The sequence below is a fragment of the Dioscorea cayenensis genome, chromosome 11, assembly GCF_009730915.1.
Source record: "Dioscorea cayenensis subsp. rotundata cultivar TDr96_F1 chromosome 11, TDr96_F1_v2_PseudoChromosome.rev07_lg8_w22 25.fasta, whole genome shotgun sequence".
NCBI lineage: Eukaryota > Viridiplantae > Streptophyta > Magnoliopsida > Dioscoreales > Dioscoreaceae > Dioscorea > Dioscorea cayenensis.
In genome coordinates this window covers 17,803,209-17,821,934 of record NC_052481.1, presented here as the reverse complement: position 1 = coordinate 17,821,934, position 18,726 = coordinate 17,803,209, and the positions used below count along the sequence as shown (strand labels likewise).

The window sequence follows — 18,726 nt, the reverse complement described above, 5'->3', positions numbered from 1 at the left end:
AAGATCACCAAAAAAACAAGGAATTATACAAGAACTAACCCTGAACTGCTCCTCATCAGGCCAGGCGTCATTGGAGAACCCTCTTGACGGCGATCTGTTGGCCGCCTTGAAGGCGGCCCCCTGTAGGCGAAGTTCGGGAGGTGCTCATCGCCGCCTTGTCGAGATCATGTTCCGGTCGGCGAATCCATGCGTCGCCGCCATTAGCTCCGCAAGAGTGTAGTGGCGGAAGGGCGTTGTTCCCTTGGCTGGTGACTGCGACGGCGCTGTTTGCCCAGCGGGGGGCTGAGACAGCGCTATTCCCTCGTCTGGGGCCTGCGAGGGCGCTGTTCTCTCGTCTGGGGCCTGCGCCGGCGCAGTTCCCTCTGTTGGGGTCTCCGACCGCGCCGTTTCCTCTGTTAGGGGATGCAACGGCGGATGACCGGGGGGATTGACATTGGTGACGGGGGGTCATGGCGGTGGTCGCCGTCGTCGTCTTGTTTGGGGGGCGGAGATGCAGCAACCCATCGCCGGCGGGGGAGTTGGGAAATGGGAATGAGTTGGGGTGGTGGTTGGGGATCAAAGTTCAAACAAAAGAGAGAGGGAATGGGAATGATGTTATTGGGAGCTCGGAGAAAATGATCACTGTTCTTGTTCGCTCAGGCCACCCTTTTATACTGTTTCCCGCCGACTTCTTTTTTTATTTAGTTATTCTTTTATTTATAATAAACTTTTTAATTTATTTTTAGATTTTTTTATTACATGACTTTGAAGATATGTATTAGTTCAGATTGTGTATGATTTAATCAATTAATTAATTATGTTTATATTTTAACACAATATTTGCTTTTGATGCATACACGGAGACATTTAATTAGGAATGGTGAGCATCTATCTCCTCTTTTTATAGAACGCTACATCAAGTGGGTTAAAATTTTTGACTTTTCTTAATACTATATTATCATTTTAGATGATAAAGAATCGCGATGCATTTTTAGAGGTATATATATATATTTATTTATTTATTTTTTTGTACACCAGGTGACCATATTATTTTTGTCTTCTTCATGTAACTTTGACTTTCTAATATCTTCTTTTAATTTATTAATTTTTTTAATTGTAACTTTTTGACTTTGTGACACAAATATTTTTCTTCCGAAGATGCAATTTTTGTATGTTTTATATTTGAAGAATTTTTGGTTGACTATTGAGTGTTTCTTTTTCCACAAATTTATTATTTCACGTCGCCCTGGTGTTGGTGAACCATTAATTTATTTTTATAGCTCTTTTGATAGAGACACAAGTGAATGTGTGTCGATCACAAAATAAAATATGCATAAGTGCAGAGTATCGGTCCATAGTGAAAGAGGTTAATACTAGTAATGATTCTAAACTCGAAAAATAACATAAACGATCGAGTGATATGTGTGTGAATAAAAACAAATTAACACAAAAAATACAGGAAGTAATAGGAGAGAAATCAAGGAAGAAAGCGATGTCCGGGCATAGCATTTATCTAGGATTTTAAGGCACAGGACAATGGTTATCTAAACATGCAATTCTATTTGAACCAAATGGTTTTTCGAAATATACAAAAATCTCGATTTCTCAAGTGAAGTGTAATCGAATAGGTGCAGAAAGCGATACGAGATATCCACACAATTGCATTAACACTCTATCAAACCTTATTGTGGGCTAATGATAATCTCTTAAGTAGATAATCTCTCTCCAAAGAGAGAAATTACCCATAATCTGAACACAGAGCAGAGATGCAATTTCTCCTAAAATCCGCTCCACATGATTACAAAGAGCATGGAAAGTATCATTAATCCACTCGAAAGGATTGTGGGAGACAAAGTCTCCTAGATACCCTAACCAGAGGTGTACCCACTATCCTCTCGAATTGCGATAAGTCTATGCTAGGTAGGAATTTCTTATCGTCATATAGCAATACCAAGTATGATTACTCGGGCTTTCACCTCATTAGCAATCAAGCATTCAATCACACAAATAGACTCAAATAGACATAATTAAAAGTAAGAAATCAATTAAGCATCAAAGTCAAGAAAATAAACCCTAGAGTTTAACTATGCATGAAGATCTATAAATTAGCCCTCCATTAATGAAGGGCAAGTATTCAAGATACAAATAATAGAGGAAAACATGAAAACCATGAAAACCTCTTTTTCAATCTCTTGGGTGATAAATCATCGAAGAAGTTTTCCACTACGCCCGCCAAGATGAGCTTGACTGGCTCACGATCTTTTAATCCTCTTGAATGTAAATCCGAACCCCTCACCAAATCACTGTCTTTGGAGATTCGCTCTATTTTTCTTTTCCCCACCTTGCCTCCAAGAATTATCCCAAAGAAAGAAGGAGAGAATAGAAGATGCCCTAAAAATCCTCATAAGTTCTATTTATACACGACTGCTTATGCGCATAAAAACTAGTCGTAAAATAGGTAGAGAAGATGGTCGCGAGCCTTACGGGATGACATACACCCGTAAGCCCCGTCCGTAAGGTCTTCGTTTGTGTTGCTGTCTAGCTTACGGCCGTAAGCGCTGAACTATAAACTTAACTATTTCTGCTCCTTATGACCCCCTTACCAGCGTACGCTGTGATCGTAAGGTCCTCTGGATGGTCCTTAGGAGCGTAAGCCTTTCCCATAAATACCTCTAAATTGACTCTGAATCCCCTTACAGGCATAAGCATGCCCACAAGGTCTTCTGAAATTGACTTACGGCAGTAAGGATGACCATAAGCTGCCTGTAAGCCACCCAGTTTGCCTTGTCCTTGTTCTGATGATGCCAAGAGAGCTCCAACTTCATCGTTTAAAGTCTGAAATGCTTTTTTAACTCTCTCTCTCTCTCTCTCTCTCTCTCTCTCGCCTATTAATGCACAACACACAATGTTTACATCAAATTCCACAATATAGTTCTAATACATGCCAATTAAGTGTACAAATTGATATGAAATACATAAACATTATACACTCGTCAAATTCCCTCACTCTTAAGATTTTGCTTGTCCTCAAGAAAAATAAGACATTACAAACCAAGTAGGGAAAGTACAAGACCTAGGGTGCTCAAAATTTAGGAGTTTCACAAGTAATTCGGATTTTCACAATACAAGAATGCTAAAAACTTTAAGTCCCAAAAATAATGAACACTCTATTAAAAAATATCATTGTGTGTGTGTTCCAACTCTCTACTTCATTTCTTTCAACCATCCACTATTTGTTGAATTAAGTATAGAGCCTTAGCATTAGCTTGCTGACTCTCAAGTTGTTGAGCCGTAGTTCCTTCAGTTATTACTCCTTTCTCAACAACTTTCCAAAGACTTTGAGATTTGAATAAGGTTTTAATTTTTATAGCCCATCTTTCATATTGTTCACCTTTGTGTTGAGTAGTGATTAGAAGCATGGTCATGAGACATCACCGGAGGTAGCAGCTGGCGGTGGTGTGCGGTGTGGGACTGGGCGTGGATACATGGTGCTGTTCACGTGCAGGCGTGGAGGATGGTTTGCTTAGTGTAACAAGTATGTTAGTTTATGTTGTTAAGGTTTTTGTCACGTCCCTAACCCGGCTCGCAGGATCCGGTGCATGGACAAACGACCGCAGACCCACAGGGAGTAAACCCCATAAGCCTACAAGGTCTCAAAACCTGATTCAGAGTAGACAAGCAATTTATAACAAACCAATTGAGTTACAGGATTACAGACTCTACACAGTACACAATACCGGGGTACATGCAGTCCAAAATACAAAGTGCAGGAATACAGTGATAGAAAATGACAATGACTCAAATTTTACAATAGAACCACACCTACAGACAGTCTTTGAAAGTACACACTGGTCTACCACTCTTGATCTGAAAAAGATTTAAACAAATCCATGAGCTTACTTGCCCAGTAAGTAATCCAGAAATTTGCTTAAAACAATAGGGTTTATAAATCTCAATTTCAGATATTGAGAATAATTCAAAGTTTAAACATAGTTTAAACAAATACAAAATAAATAATTTAACAGAGGTATAGTTCTCAAGTAGTACCGCTATTCAAGATAACTGTAATCAAAAGAATACTAGATTTCAAAACTACAAATAATAATTCGCCAGAAATGAGCATAGGTCTTCAAAACATAATTTAAACAAAATACAAAGTAAAATATTCTAATAAAAGAATATTTCCAAATATGATTCACCGGAATTCAAAACCCAAAAATACGATATCAAAATACAGAAACTTCAAGGCATGACAAAAATTTGCATCTGAGATATACACAGAAATCAATAACACATAAATAGTGCAATTGATAAAAATCAAAATCAAAAGTCAAAGCAAAATGTAACAGATTCCAGTGTATGTCTCCAAATTCACTATAGATGCCAAAAGCTATTTGTTTACCCTCGGTGACCCGAGCCAGAATAACAGAGATCATTTATTTACCCTCGGTGACCTGAGACTGAATATTAGGTGGCCATTAATTATTTCACCAAACGGACATGGTGCGAAACTGCAGTCTTATTTTTTCAAAATTTCTTGTCGACAAGGTCAGGGTTTAACCCCCCACTGACAGGGTTGCATATCGCTCATTTGGAGACCAAAACATTCAGATAGATTTCAAAGCCAAAATAAAGAATATTCACAAGTTTTTCCCAAATACTCACAAGAGCAAACATATAAAATTTAAGAATCCCACTTTAGGGAAAATTACTGAATAAACAGAAATTTTCAACATGAATAATATCAATTCTAAAAACCAATCACCCTGAAATTTGCACTCTCAAGGTCTCGGCATAATATCAATTCTAACATGTTTCATTTCACAATACATAACTCCAAGATCATACCAAAAATTGCAAAGATATTTTGCAGTACCAAACTTAGGAAAATCTTGAATATTTTTCCTTGTCGAAATCATTCACTAAAATTTAGTCTCTAGAAGTGAGAAAAATCATGCTAAATCTGAAGATTCTGCAAATAGACGTCATCATGCGCAAGTCCTTTTTAATGGTCATAACTCATAATCTACAAATCCAATAAACTTGAAATTTTGCAGACTGAAAAATAAGATAATAATGAATATTTTCTTTACTGAGCACTTTACTTGATTGCATTTATTAAATCCGGAATTTGCCTCTAAATTTCATGTCTACACAGTAATACCTCCAAGACATGTCAACTAGAATTGATCATATCTTACAGAATACATATCCAATAAATATGAAATTTAGCAGGTAGATAGATCAAACAAACCATTACAACTTTTCAATTTTAATCATCTGAAAATTTTGCTTCTATGACCTCCGAATTTAGGCCCCAATTCCCATTCAACTCATTATCATAACTTAAAAATTTATCCTAGAAATTTAATGCATGAACATAGAATGTCGAAGTCTCAAATCTGTAATAATACAGCCCAATAAACCTTGAAATATTGACTCTAAACCACCAAATCATTTAATTTATTTCCCAAGTGTCAACCTCACAATTTTAGTAAGGATGCCATCAAGGAAAGGCTATGATCTCCACCCTAGATAGTAAGTTAAAACCTGAAATTCAAGACTCAACCTTGATTCAAGGTTGTAGTGCAACATTTCTCTTGATGTATTCACTTCTAACATTCACCCGCATTAACATTTCTCTAAACACATATATGCCCATCAAACCTATACATCGACTCAATATTATCAATAATTAACATACACCCTTTAAAACATAATAGCATCCACTATACATTAACTCAAGAGATTTGATCTCATCATCATACCATAATATGATCATAACCCCATCGTATAAGAACAAATAGATAAATAATGAACTGGTTACAACCAAATATTTTAATACATATGATGCATTAACGTTTCAAAATAAGTAGTAGCCATTTTAAAAATAACATACCAAAGCATAAATACTAATTCCATAACTAATTAAAGCCATAAATTAGAAATACATGAAAATACCAATTTGACAATAGATAATTTTATAATTAATAAGAATAAGGAAGAATACCATAATAAAATAATGGATAATAATTTTGCCCAAAAAAATCTTCAAATAATGAAAACATGAGTTCTCAGGGGATTACTTACTTAAAAAGAGAATCCTTCCACTTCTAAGACTTTAGTCAACACTAAAGTGACTTCTAGGGGTCCGCAAGAATGGCTTTGACATGCTATAATTGGGGTATTAGAAGTTATCCATCAGGAGAGTGGCATTAGCAAGAGGAACAGAGACAAACATATCACCACTAACATACTCAACAAGACAAATGTGTTCCTTCACAGTATTAATCTCATGAGGTAGATCAAGAACAATGCACTTAATCTCAGGGAAAACATGAGTTATAGCTCTTGCCATAGGTCCAGTCCCTCCACCAACTTCAACCAATGACTTCAACCCCTTAAACATGTCCCTGCAAGTCATCATGACAACATCACCAACAAGCTCCGAATCACTAACCATACCATTATTGAACATCTTGTTAAACTCCAGCTTCTCATCAGCCACATCCTCCAACTGATTGCCAAAATAAAACTCAAAAGGAGTTTCCTTTGAGCTCCTGAATCATGGACTCAGAACAGGTGATGAGTCACGCATGATTGGGTCTAGGAGCAAGCTAAGGAAAGGGGTGTTGCTCAATGTTTTAGCTTTAACCAAGACATAGGATACCGGCGTGAGTAGATGCTTTGTGGCTCCGGAAGGATCTTGTGTTTTGGCGAAAAACACTAAGCAAACTAGAGTGGTCAAGAATAGACCAAAAGCTTCAACCTTTGATGGAGGGATAGAGAGAGCAGAAGCCAGCTCAGTGAGCTTCATCTCAGGCTTTTATTTATTTATTTTTTTTTAGGTTTCTAGAGAGAGAGAGAGAGAGAGAGAGAACTAGATGGCTAGCAAATAATGTAAACAAGCTCTTCTCAGTTTTCAAGGTTTGCATGGAAATAAGGCCAAGAATCTCGGCTTGAAAGGTCTTTACAAATGAATGGAAACAAAGCGGGACCCATAGTTTTAGAGTAGTGGAGAGAGCTTTAAATGCTCCCCCATATCTTAAGTGTCTGTGGCTAGCCAATAGGCATGAGTTTAAGCTTAAAGTATGGCCAATAGGAACATGGTATGGTGTCTGGCCAATGAGTGTTTTTTTTTTGTGTTTGTTGACTGTGCTTGCTCATTGGTTGATTCCAAATCCTTGACTTGTTCTCCCTCCACTAACACTACAAGAAAAATCCCAAATTGGCACGGAAAAATTAGCACGGAAAAAAAATTATGACAAATTTGTTACAAGATTTAATACGGAACTAACAAACCGCGTCAAATATTTAATTTTTTAAAAAAATATTATTTACTTCCGTGCCAAATATTGTGCCAAATATACAAATTTAATAATTTTACGTGATAGTGCCGAATGCAGTGCCAAACATAACTTTTTTTAAAATAATTTATTAATACCGTGCCAAATACCTAAATATAATAATAAATTAATACCATGCCAAATACCATTCCAACAATATAAATATAGTAATATATTAATATCGTGATAAATACTGTGACAAATATATAAATATATTAATATATTAATGACGTGCTAAATGCCGTGCCTAAAATAAATATAATAATATATTAATGTCATGCCATATGCAATGCCAAAAATATAAATATAATAATATATGAATACCGTGCAAATATTGTACCAAAATTATTAGTTTATTAATACCGTGTCAAATATAGTGCCAAAAATATAAATATATAAATATATTAATATCGTGCTAAATACCGTGACAAATATATAAATATATTAATATATTAATGCGTGCCAAATGCCGTGCCAAATATAAATATAATAATATATTAATATCGTGCCAAATACAGTGCCAAAAATAAAAATATAATAATATATGAATATCACACAAATCACTGCACTGAAAAAATCTTAATTTATTAATATCGTATCAAATATATTGCAAAAAATATAAATATATTAATATGTTAATATCGTGACCAAATATGGTGCCAAAAATATATTTAATATATTTAATATATAAATATATTTTTGCATTTTTTTTAAACAGAGACACAACACAGATATTAAATATTTAATAAATTAATTTTTATTAGTTATGATAATTAAAAGAAAAAAGAAAAAAAAACAAAATTTATTTCTCAAAACATCTAAAACCCGGACTCTCTTGCGTACCAACCCTGCCCCCATTAAAGCTTCTTCACCGCAAGTGGCAACGTCTATTTCTTTGTTTATGGATCTCGCTATTCATTGCTCCTCTCTCTCTCTCTCTCTCTCTCTCTCTCTCTCTCTCTCTCTCGCGGCCGCCATTGGAGGAGCTACGAGGAGGAGAAGAGACAGTGAAAGGGGTTATCGAGAGCGGATGCTATCGGTGGTGAGCTCTTTAGGGTGTTGTATTTTTGAAATTCCAAAGATCTGGGAAGAATTCAGAAGAGGTGTTCATTCTAATGTTTGAATCTATTTTTCATATATCTCTCTGTTGCCATTGGAGGAGCTGGAAGGAAGAGGAACATCGAGGACGATCGGTAGTGAGATCACTGTCTTTAGCTTGTTTCTTTTCTTTAAAATCCGGAGGAGATTCAGAATAATGTGTTCTTCTTAGGGTTGGAATATGTCTTCCCTCTCTCTGTGGCCATTGCAGGAGCTCGGAGGAGGAAGGAAAGCATCAACGTGAACTGGCGGATTAGAGGTGGTCCAATTGGAGGTGAAATCTTTGGCATTTTTGTTGTTTTTTTCCTAAGATCTGAAGAGAATTCAGAGTAGCTTGTTCGTTTTAGAGTTTGAATATGTTTTTCTCTTGTATATTTCTGCTAGGAATGGAATAGAGATGTCAATCCGAAGATTTCACAATGAAGCCCGAAGAGAACACTTCTTCGTAGGCTAAACATTTCAAATGTGCACGTGCCAGTGAATCACTCCTCATTCTGTATGATTTTTCATCACATATGATTTAGATACAAGTTACTGAACATTTTTGATACCTTTGAAAAACTTTTCTCTGTGGAGTTGTTTTTGCTTGGGTTTCACTCATTCATTGTTTTTCCTGTCTTTTAGGTAAAGTTGTTGTGATTCTTTTTAATACCAAAAAGTTTGCAAGAAAAAGGTATCACTTTGTGTTTTCTATGCCATTCTGAAAGATGAGGGTCTGCTTAAAAGGTATGTAGATCAATGTGCTGCTTTTGTTTGGAGAGCTTTTTTCTTTTGGCTGAAACAAAATTCTGAAGCTGAATCTTTTCTTAATTGACATTGTCCCACCAGTCTTCAAATAGGCTGAAAGTGCAATTAGGAGTTGTTGGAGAACAACAGGGAAGGTATTAGCATCAGAACTTCCAAAAGTCGGAAGCAAAACTTGTACCATTTTATATCCTGCCTTTGTCAAGGCATGAAGTGATCTAGGCGAGTGTTTGTTTGTTATTGGAATATATAGTTATTTTCCTTTATCTAGACCCTTTTTGATTTATTCTTTTTGCATTCAATGCCTTGGATGTTGTCTTCTCTTTCTAGTTAATTTTTTTTTATCTTCATATGTTTGTGTGACTGTGTCTATATTAGCAAAATCTATCATTAGAAGTTGAGCTTTCTACATGCGAGATTGGTAAGAGTATATGATAGCTAGGATATCTATTTTCCTTTGAACTAATGGAGAGAAACTGTGTCCTCACATATATAATAAAGATGTCTTTTGTTGTCAAATTGTAGCTGTTGTTATTGGAAATTCTGAATAATGTTTGGTTCTATAAATTTCAGCTAGTCTTGTATTCTTAAGGAACTCTAAAATTTCACATCTAAAACTTGGTTCTTTGCAAGGTTCTGACATGAAGCTGAGTATCACAATAAGACTTCAAAGTCACAGTTTGATGTTGTTGTTTTTACTTAAACTTTTATTTCATGACCTTGTGTACTATTTCTTTTTATCAGACTCTTTAAAAACTCTTATCTATGTTTTCTTTAGTCTGGCTTAAACAGAAAACTTTGTATTTAGGTATTGGGAAATCAGAAAATTGGGCAGGTAAGAAGATTGTTTTGTTTTTCTTTTGGATCCCGATTTCCTGTTTCGATAAGAGATAATAGTTTAGTACCAACATAGAAAGATGACAATGCTCTTTCCAACATAGGTTTATTTAGATATGTTTGAGGTTCTGTGTATTTTGAAATTATGTTGTATGATTCATTATGAAATAAATTGTTGCTTGTGTTTACTGGAGAAGTTTAAGCTTTACAAATTTGAAGCTATTGTGCTCTTCCGAAATATTTTGTTCTAATTGTTTTGATCACATTCATGACCTTATCAAAAACTGCTTTCATATTAATTTTATGGTATACATTTTGGTGATATTTGAGATAATGATTTCGTTTATTTTTTGCCTACTCTCACTATTAGATGGCCTTGATCCAGCCTAAAAGCTTAGGCGAATAGGATCTTTAACTAGTAACTCAACACGAGCTAGGCAAATTTTGCTAGTAACACTGCATTGGCCCTAATACTATCTTTTATGAGCTCAATTTATCCTAAAAACTTAGGTTAATAGGTTTACAAACTGAGGTTTGCGTATTCAGGCAAACAAATATTTTTTAAACTGATGTGGAACTATTAGGACTATATCAAATTAATCCCTAATTATAGAGAAATAATTTTGAATAACACTAGGAAAACTAGCACTGTGTCTAACTTTCCTTCTGGTAAAAATTACACAATTCCATTCCCTTTTCCAAGTAAAATGGGCTTACTTAGGGTATAGTCACAAAACAAGTGATGCATAGAGAATTTAAACTATAACGCTAGTGCAATGTTCTCTATTATCAATGCAGATTAAATAGTTTAATAGGAAACATCTTGCCAAATGTTGTAAATTCCATCTGTGGATAGTAAAATGGCTCAATGAAGGACTATACCCAACATTAATCATATCTCATGCTCAAATTCAAATTGTTGTACACTTTGAATAAAACCCTAATTCAAATTGCTGTACACTTTGAAAATCATGCAAGCAAAAAAGGTTCATATTTTCTATTTCAGTTTATGAAATCGTATTTGCTGTGACAGATCATAACAAAGAATAGTGTATATTATTGTGAGAGATCACTAATGTTGTATTTTATCATTTGCTTTTATTCTATGCTTAATTTTTTCTTATTACCATTATGTATTCTTTTAAAAATTATGCATAATTTACAAGGTGGAAACACTACCTAAGGGATGTACAGTTTTGATTACCGTTTGATGTTGTATTGAGCTTTTTCTAGCAAACAGTTTTCTTCTTTTAGTACAAATGATCAAATTATTGGAAAGCATGAGTATTCAACTTGTTTATCTTGTTTATAATTAGCTAATCAAGTTTTTCTTTCTTTGTTGTGAAGCTTTTCACAGGCAAAGACTTTTGTTGTGGGATATAGTGAATGTCACTACATTGCGTGGGAGGTTGTATATGAATATTTTTCTCTTTTACAACAGGATTTATGAAAATGTATATATTTCTGATTCTTTTTGGAGTTACTTGGGCAATAATTGTGAAAGCTCATCTTGCTTTACTGCAGCATTTGGAGGTCAAAAGTTGATGGGATTCTGGCATTCATGTTTAATGAAAGCTAGAAACATTGAGGTAAGCTAAAAGTAAAGCTTATCTTTATATTCGAAGTGTACAACAATTTGAATTAGGGTTTTATTGATTAACTTAATCTTTACATCTAAGTTTTTAACTTCTACCCTGCTTCAGTATTGAAAACTAACTGATTTCCTTAGTAAATGTCACATATTGATTTTTGGATGTTACTTCTACTTCTGAATGCTTCATGCCTCTTGAAGTTATAGGCAATTTTGAATTATTTCTCATATTCCATTTCCTTGAGTAGTAGTGTTACTGCAGTTATCTTTTTGGGATTGGCCATGAGAAAGATATTTATGATAATTCATTCTTCCTTCTGTCAAAGTAATGAGTTTTGATACTTACATTGATTTTTTTTGGTTTCCTATTTATTTTTGAATGATCCTGTTTTTCTTTCAATATTTTTCATATTATATGGATATGTCAATTCTAATTTTCTTCTTATTTGTTGTGATTGTGCCATTTTATTTGTGTTGAACACTACTTGGAGCAAACCATTATGTTTGTATATTCTTTTTGTAAGCACTTTTAAATTGATTTTTGGATGTTGATGGAAGCTCCTCCGTGTTAATGTGAGAAAGATAAGATATATTTGATGTAGAGATCAAAGGGATAGTTTTGAGATAGAGATAGGATCAAGTTCTTCAGGTTTCTTTTCTCCTTGGATTTAGACTTACAGAGCATACTCATATATGGATCCTTGGTGCCAACACACCACACAAACATTAAAGATAGAAAGCAACATGAGAAAAGCAACATAAAGACAAAGTCAGAGATTCACCGACACCCAATCACATCCGATGTCTTGAACTTTTCATGCTCATACACATTAGCTCCCATTCAGTCAATCCACAGCCCACGTGATACACAGTGTCAATTTCTGAGTAATATCCAACAAACCCCCTTACTCAGAGCATCTTAACACCAAGCTTTCCTCTGTGATACTCATGCTTCCAAACAGGCATTGCTTTTGTGAAAATATCTGTAGTTTGATGATCAGTGCTGCAGTGTTCCAGTTTGATTGCCTCTTCTGTGATCAATCCACGTATAAAATATAATTTAGTGTCAATGTTCTTGGTCCATCCGTGTTGCGCCGGATTCTTAGTAATTGCAATGGCCGATTTGCTATCACAATAAATGACAATAGCTTCTTCTTGTTTTTCTTTTAAGTCTTCTAGTAACCTCCGCATCCATAACACTTGGCATGCAGCTGAAACAGCTGAGACATACTCAGCCTAAGTACTAGATAAAGCTATGATATCTTGTTTTTTTTTAGTTCCAAGTGACAGTCGCTGATCCAAGATTAAACATCCAACCAGTGATGCTTTTCTTGTCATCCAATGAGCCTCCCCCAATCACTTCTCGTGTATCCCATAAGCTTGAATTGGTCTGAGATTTTGTAGAGGAGCCCATATTCTAGTGTGCCCAGACACATAATGCAATATCCTCTTGACTACCCCCAGATGATGCTGTGTAAGACATTGCATGTATCGTGAGACAATTGAAACAGCATGCATAAGATCAGGTCTCGTGTGAGTAAGGTATAAGAGATCTCCCACCAATCTTTGATACTTCTCAGTATTTGCAGCACTTGTACCATCATTCAGACTTAGCCTTTCATTTGAATTCATGGGTGTAGCTTCACTTTTGCACTGCAGCAATCCTGTCTTGGTTAGGAGATTTTCTGCATACCTCCTTTGAGATACAAATGTATAGCCAATCCCTTGTCTCACTTCAAGCCCAAGGAAATATTTTAGCAAACCCAAGTTTGACATCTCAAAGGCTTTTAGCATATTTTCTTTGAATTCCAGAAGCATTTCTAAGTATGAACTCATGTAGATGATATCATCTACATAAATGCACAAAATCAATATATGTGTGGCTTCTTGAACTTTAGTGTACACAGTAGGTTCCTTAATGTTTCGATTAAAACCCAACTCCATGAAATGTTGATCAACCTTGCTATACCATGCTCTCGGTGCTTGTCGAAGCCCATACAATGCCTTTTGAAGCTTGTAGACCAGTTGCTCCTTCCCTTCAACAATGAAGCCTTCAGGTTGTAAAACATATACTTCCTCTTTGAGTTCCCCATTCAAGAATGCGGACTTAATGTCTAGTTGATGAATGGGCCAGCTCCTTTGAGTACCAAGAGCAATGAGTATTCGTATGGTCTCCATTCTTGCAACCGGTGCAACCACCTCGTCGAAGTCTATTCCCTCCTTTTGAGAGTAACCCTTTGCCATAATTCGCGCCTTCTTGTGCAACGATCCATTCGAGTTGTATTTAGATTTAAAGATCCACTTCCACCCCATGGCTGTCTTCCTTGGTGGTAAAGTAGTGAGTTCCCAAGTTCGGTTTCGATGAATGAAGTCCATTTCCTCATGCATTGTCGCTCTCCACTCACTGTATGTTGCTGCTTCTTCATAGGTACTAGGATCTGTGACTGAAAGAGCAAAAGAACATGTGTTATAAGTGTCAGTTATGTCTCTATATCTTACTGGCGTAGTTGTATTAGTTGGGGAGGATGAATTCTCAGATTCTGATGTAGTCGTAGATGTATGGAGAGTGCTTGGTCCTCGTTCTTCAAAGCAATTGGAATGCCAGTATTGGTTGTGTTGACTGTGATAAAATCAAAGGTGTTTGTTTGGGCCGTTGACCAATTACAAGGTGTATCCTCAAAGAAACACATGTTTCAAATGATAGTTATCTTTTTAGTCTCTGGATCAAACACTCTATATGCTTTGGCATCCTCACAATAACCAACAAATACACATCTTCAGGTTTTAGAATCAAACTTTCACTGTAGCTTGGAGTCGACCAACACGTGAGCCACACAACCAAAGACCCTTAGGTGTGTTATGGATGGTCTCTTGCCATTCAGTACTTCATATGGGGTGAGATCATTAATTGCTCTACTTGGTCAGTGATTCAAAAGATGCATCGCAGCGGCCACGGCATCAGCCCAGAGTATGATGGGAACATTCATCTCCTTCAACATCGACCGTGCCATTTTGATCACTGTGCGGTTTTTCCATTCCGCCACCCCATTTTGTTGGGGTGAGTATGGCGCTGTGTGCTGTCATTTCATGCCATGAAGCTCACAATATCTTCTGAAGTCTCCAGAGGTGAATTCACCCCGCCATCTGTGCGAAGAGCTTTTAACAGAACATACAGTTGTTTTTCCGCCAAAGCTTTGAAATTTTTAAAGGAGTTGAGAGCATCAGATTTGTTGGCGAGAAAATAGGCCCAGCTGTAATGTGATAAGAAAAGCATATACATTACCTCCCAGAGAAAGAGCTTGCATTGGTCCTATTAAATCTGCATGAACTAGCTCAAGAGGTCTCTCTAAGTGACTGGCAACTCCCTTTGAAAACACATGTCTAGTTTGCTTACCCACTGAGCATACTTCATAAAGACCAGTTGGTGTGATGGAAGGCAATCCATCAACGAGCTCTCGATCACTCAGCAATTGAAGGCTTCTAATGTTGAGATGTTCATACCACCTATGCCACAATTTGGAGGCATTGCTTGTCTCGAGAACCGCTTGAGCAAACCCTATTCCTCCAATATCAAGAGGGAACAATCTTCGAGAGCTCATCTAAACACACGCAAAGATAGTGTTCTCATTTTTGTCAATGATCTTACAACTCCCATCAGTAAAGGCAATGTCATAGCTGGAGGTCATCAACTGTCCCACACTAAGGAGGTTGTGAGCCAGTTGAGGCATGAAATGGACCTGATGCAATTGTGAGCTTTTCCTAGAGTTTGATCTAAATGTAACAGTGCCAACACTAGCAACTTGAAGCACCTTGCCATCTCCCAGCTTGACCGTTTGTTGTGTTGCTTTTTCCAGAGTTTGAAATAACATCTTGTTACCTGTCATGTGATTTGAGCACCCTGAATCAATGATCTAGGTTGCACTAGCATCTTCATCAGCTGCATCATCTACTGCCATGAACAGAGCACAAGAATCTTCTTTTCCTTCTTCATCTTTAGTTTCTTCTGCTATGTTGGCCTCATTATACCAACATTGTGCTTTAGTGTGCCCGAAGTTTTTACACAGATAGCATTGAACACTTTGCCTCGTCTGTTGCCTGTAAACATCTGATGAAGATTAACCATTTCTGCCTCTACCACGGCCTCAGAAGTGCCCTCTAAATGACCCATGGGCTCTTCCTCCTTGATTGCTAGTATTATTTGAGAAGCTGTTCACCGCTGGCAAAGCCACTTCCTCTTCGGTAGAAGCAGACATAATGAGGATGGCTTCATGATTCTTCAACGAACCACTTAGTTCTACAATTGTTAATTTGCTGAGGTCCTTTGCCTCCACTATAGATGAAACAATATGTTTGTAATTAGAAGTAAGACTCCTCAATATCTTACCAACAACTCCATGTTCAGGAATTTCCTCACCAAGATTTCGAATATGATAGACAATGTCCAGGATTCTAGTAATGAGATCTTACACCTTTTCCCCATTTTTCATCTTTATTGTCTCAAACTCTTGTCGAAGTGAAAACAATTTAACTGAGAGGATTTTTGAGTTACTTTGGAACTCTGTCTACAGCTTGTCCCAGGCTTGCTTGGAAGATGAAGCATCGGCAATCCTGACCAGTATTCTTTCATCCAAACTCTATTGGATGAGACACAAAGAACTCGCATTCTGCACTTGAAGTTCCTCAACCTCTCGAGGTTCTCCATCTTCACTAAAGCCCTTGTCCACGATGTTCCATAGCTTCTTTGAGTGAAACATCGTCTTCATTTTTAAGCTCCAAAGACTGAAATTTGCACCACTAAACACGGGAATAGGCGTATGAGAAGCTCCACCAATGTCCATGAATGCTTCGAACCTTGTCTCTGATACTACTGTAAATGTGAGAAAGATAAGATATATTTGATGTAGAGATCAAAGGGATAGTTTTGACATAGAGATAGGATCAAGTTCTTCAATTTTTCTTCTCTTGAATTTAGAATTACAGAACACACTCATATATGGATCCTTGGTGCTGACACAGCACACAAACATTAAAGACCGAAAGCAACATAAAGACTAAGTCAGAGATTCACCGACACCCAATCACATCGGATGTCTTGAACCTTTTATGCTCGTACACTTTAGCCCCCATTCAGTTAATCCTCAGCCCACATGCTACATAGTGCCAATTTCTGAGTAATATCCAAACACTCCGTCTGAGAATTTTCTCATATTCCATTGGCTTTAGTAGCAGCGTTGCAACCATAGATTATAGACGGCTACCAAAAAATTAGGGAACAAAAAAAGAAGATTATGATAAGCATATGTAATTAAAGTCTATTAGACGCCTACCAAAAGATTAGGGAACAAAAAAAATGTGATATGACGGTCGTGGTTTGTCTTTGTTGATTGAGGAATAAACAGACTATTTAATTCTTTTTATTTTATTTGTGTTTTTTTTTTTGGTAAATTAATTTAGTATAATTTTGTTATTCTGGCCGCAGTTTATTATAAACTAAAACTATATATATATATATATATATATATATATATATATATATATATATATATATATATATATATATATATATACATAGTTTTTAGTTTATAATAAAACTGCAAAAATTATCAAGTAGAAAAAACAAAAAATTATATTAGAGAACTAATATGGAAATGGTTTAATCGTTGTAATTGTTGCCGATATAATTTAATCAATTTGCATTTTTTAACAACTATTTCTTTTTTGAAGCTGTTTTGGTGGATAAATAAAAGTGTTTTTATAAATAAAATAAAATTATCAAAGTTTACAATTAATTTTTCACAATTAATTGATTTTTTTAAATTATACATGCATTTATATGAAACTTCATTTTTCACATGATAGATACTTGACACTTACAAAGGTCATTGATAATTGTCATTTTGGGTGATTTTTTTTTTCCATCTGAACAAACCATTAAAATTTTTTTAATTATTTTATTTTAATCATGCATCTGAAATAGAAGTTAAAATGTGACTTTTAGTGGTCTTGTTATTGATTTTTCTTAAAAAATAAAAAATAAAATATCACTCATCTTCTTGCCAACAGTTGGATTCCTAAATGCAATTTATGTTTCAAATTACCTGCAATAAATCAAAAGACTTCCAATTATTTTATGTGAAGCCTAGTATATAAATTTTCTTTTTTAAAATTAAAGCAAGTAACTTTTTGTGGCCTGCAAATGCTTGATCATATGTTCCTGCAGTCATACAGTATGACCCATCCATTTCTCATTGTGATTCCCATTTCCCATGATGCGATTTAAGAACAGCAGGGATAATATATAGAGCGGTACAACATATCCTTTTCCGTGACTTTTATCATTGTGATTTCTTCACTCCTTTGCGAGATGTTTCGTTTCACCTTCGTGCACAACTTGTGCATCATGAATATTGAATATCATGCAAAAAGAACAACAAGGACAGATATGAATATGGAAAATTAAAAAAGAAAAATAATAATTAACTGTTCTGTTTTTTTATTTTAGTTTGTAGTGTTTATGTTTTAAACTTAGCAATAGGTTGATATCTAAATTTAGATGTGATGCTATTTGTTAAGTGCCTTTTTTTTTTGGGTTTATTGAATGATTTAGTATAAAAATGCAGGTGGGAAGCTTGTTTACCAATACGTCAAGAAGAGGGCGAGTGAGCCAAAGTGCCTGGTAAATGGAAAGAGAATTCAAGGAGTATGCAGCCTTGTTTTCCCCTAATTTTTTTCTTCATTGTTTGTATGATTGTATCGAGGTAATAACATTGTTTTTAAGTTTTTAACATGCTTGAAGTATTGAATGCCATAAGCTTGTCACTGTTTTTCTATTGTTCCTCGAAAGTGTTATATTTTGCTTATGTTGTTGGCCTTAGTCCAAGATTTTGTCAAGAGGTGATAAGGCATCATTTATTTATTGATCATCAGCTACAAAACAACCTATAATTTTTTTTTTTTTGACAAGATATAACAGTCTATAGTTGATCTTCATAATTATTACATCCCTCACTATTTTATGTGATCTCCCTATTGATGACCAATCTTCACACTGACAGATTATACATATCTACAAACAAAACTCTTGATCTAGGTGTCCAATGATGCCATGTCTTGCATAATATATTTAAATCG

General features: G+C 35.5%; 1 protein-coding gene and 2 long non-coding RNA genes across 9 annotated transcripts; 2 read left to right on the top strand and 1 right to left on the bottom strand.

The window, feature by feature from the left end:
- Positions 1–6,166: 6,166 nt before the first annotated feature.
- LOC120271664 (tabersonine 16-O-methyltransferase-like) lies at positions 6,167–6,796 on the bottom strand. The gene is made up of 2 exons (XM_039278339.1): positions 6,650–6,796; positions 6,167–6,496 (listed from the first exon to the last, which is right to left on the bottom strand). The coding sequence occupies exons 1-2, from the start codon at positions 6,794–6,796 to the stop codon at positions 6,167–6,169; spliced, it is 477 nt and encodes a 158-aa protein (XP_039134273.1).
- Positions 6,797–8,174: 1,378 nt separating this feature from the next.
- Positions 8,175–9,453, top strand: LOC120272413. 7 transcript variants are annotated; one of them, XR_005540190.1, is made up of 6 exons: positions 8,175–8,367; positions 8,485–8,518; positions 8,635–8,697; positions 8,808–8,919; positions 9,048–9,149; positions 9,252–9,453. It is a non-coding gene; the product is annotated as an uncharacterized LOC120272413 (long non-coding RNA). The 7 variants fall into 7 exon arrangements; XR_005540186.1 differs by having other exon boundaries at positions 8,596–8,697; XR_005540191.1 differs by having other exon boundaries at positions 8,485–8,521.
- Positions 9,454–11,338: 1,885 nt separating this feature from the next.
- Positions 11,339–18,403, top strand: LOC120272414. Its single transcript, XR_005540192.1, has 3 exons — positions 11,339–11,412; positions 11,529–11,593; positions 18,216–18,403. It is a non-coding gene; the product is annotated as an uncharacterized LOC120272414 (long non-coding RNA).
- The last annotated feature ends 323 nt before the right edge of the window (positions 18,404–18,726 follow it).

Excerpts from the sequence above, each read along its gene's own strand:
- LOC120271664 (XM_039278339.1), bottom strand. The coding sequence starts at position 6,796 with ATGAAGCTCACTGAGCTGGCTTCTGCTCTCTCTATCCCTCCATCAAAG. Across the intron at positions 6,497-6,649 it reads CAAAGCATCTACTCACGCCG|TTGGAGGATGTGGCTGATGA; the intron begins GTATCCTATGTC and ends TTTGGCAATCAG.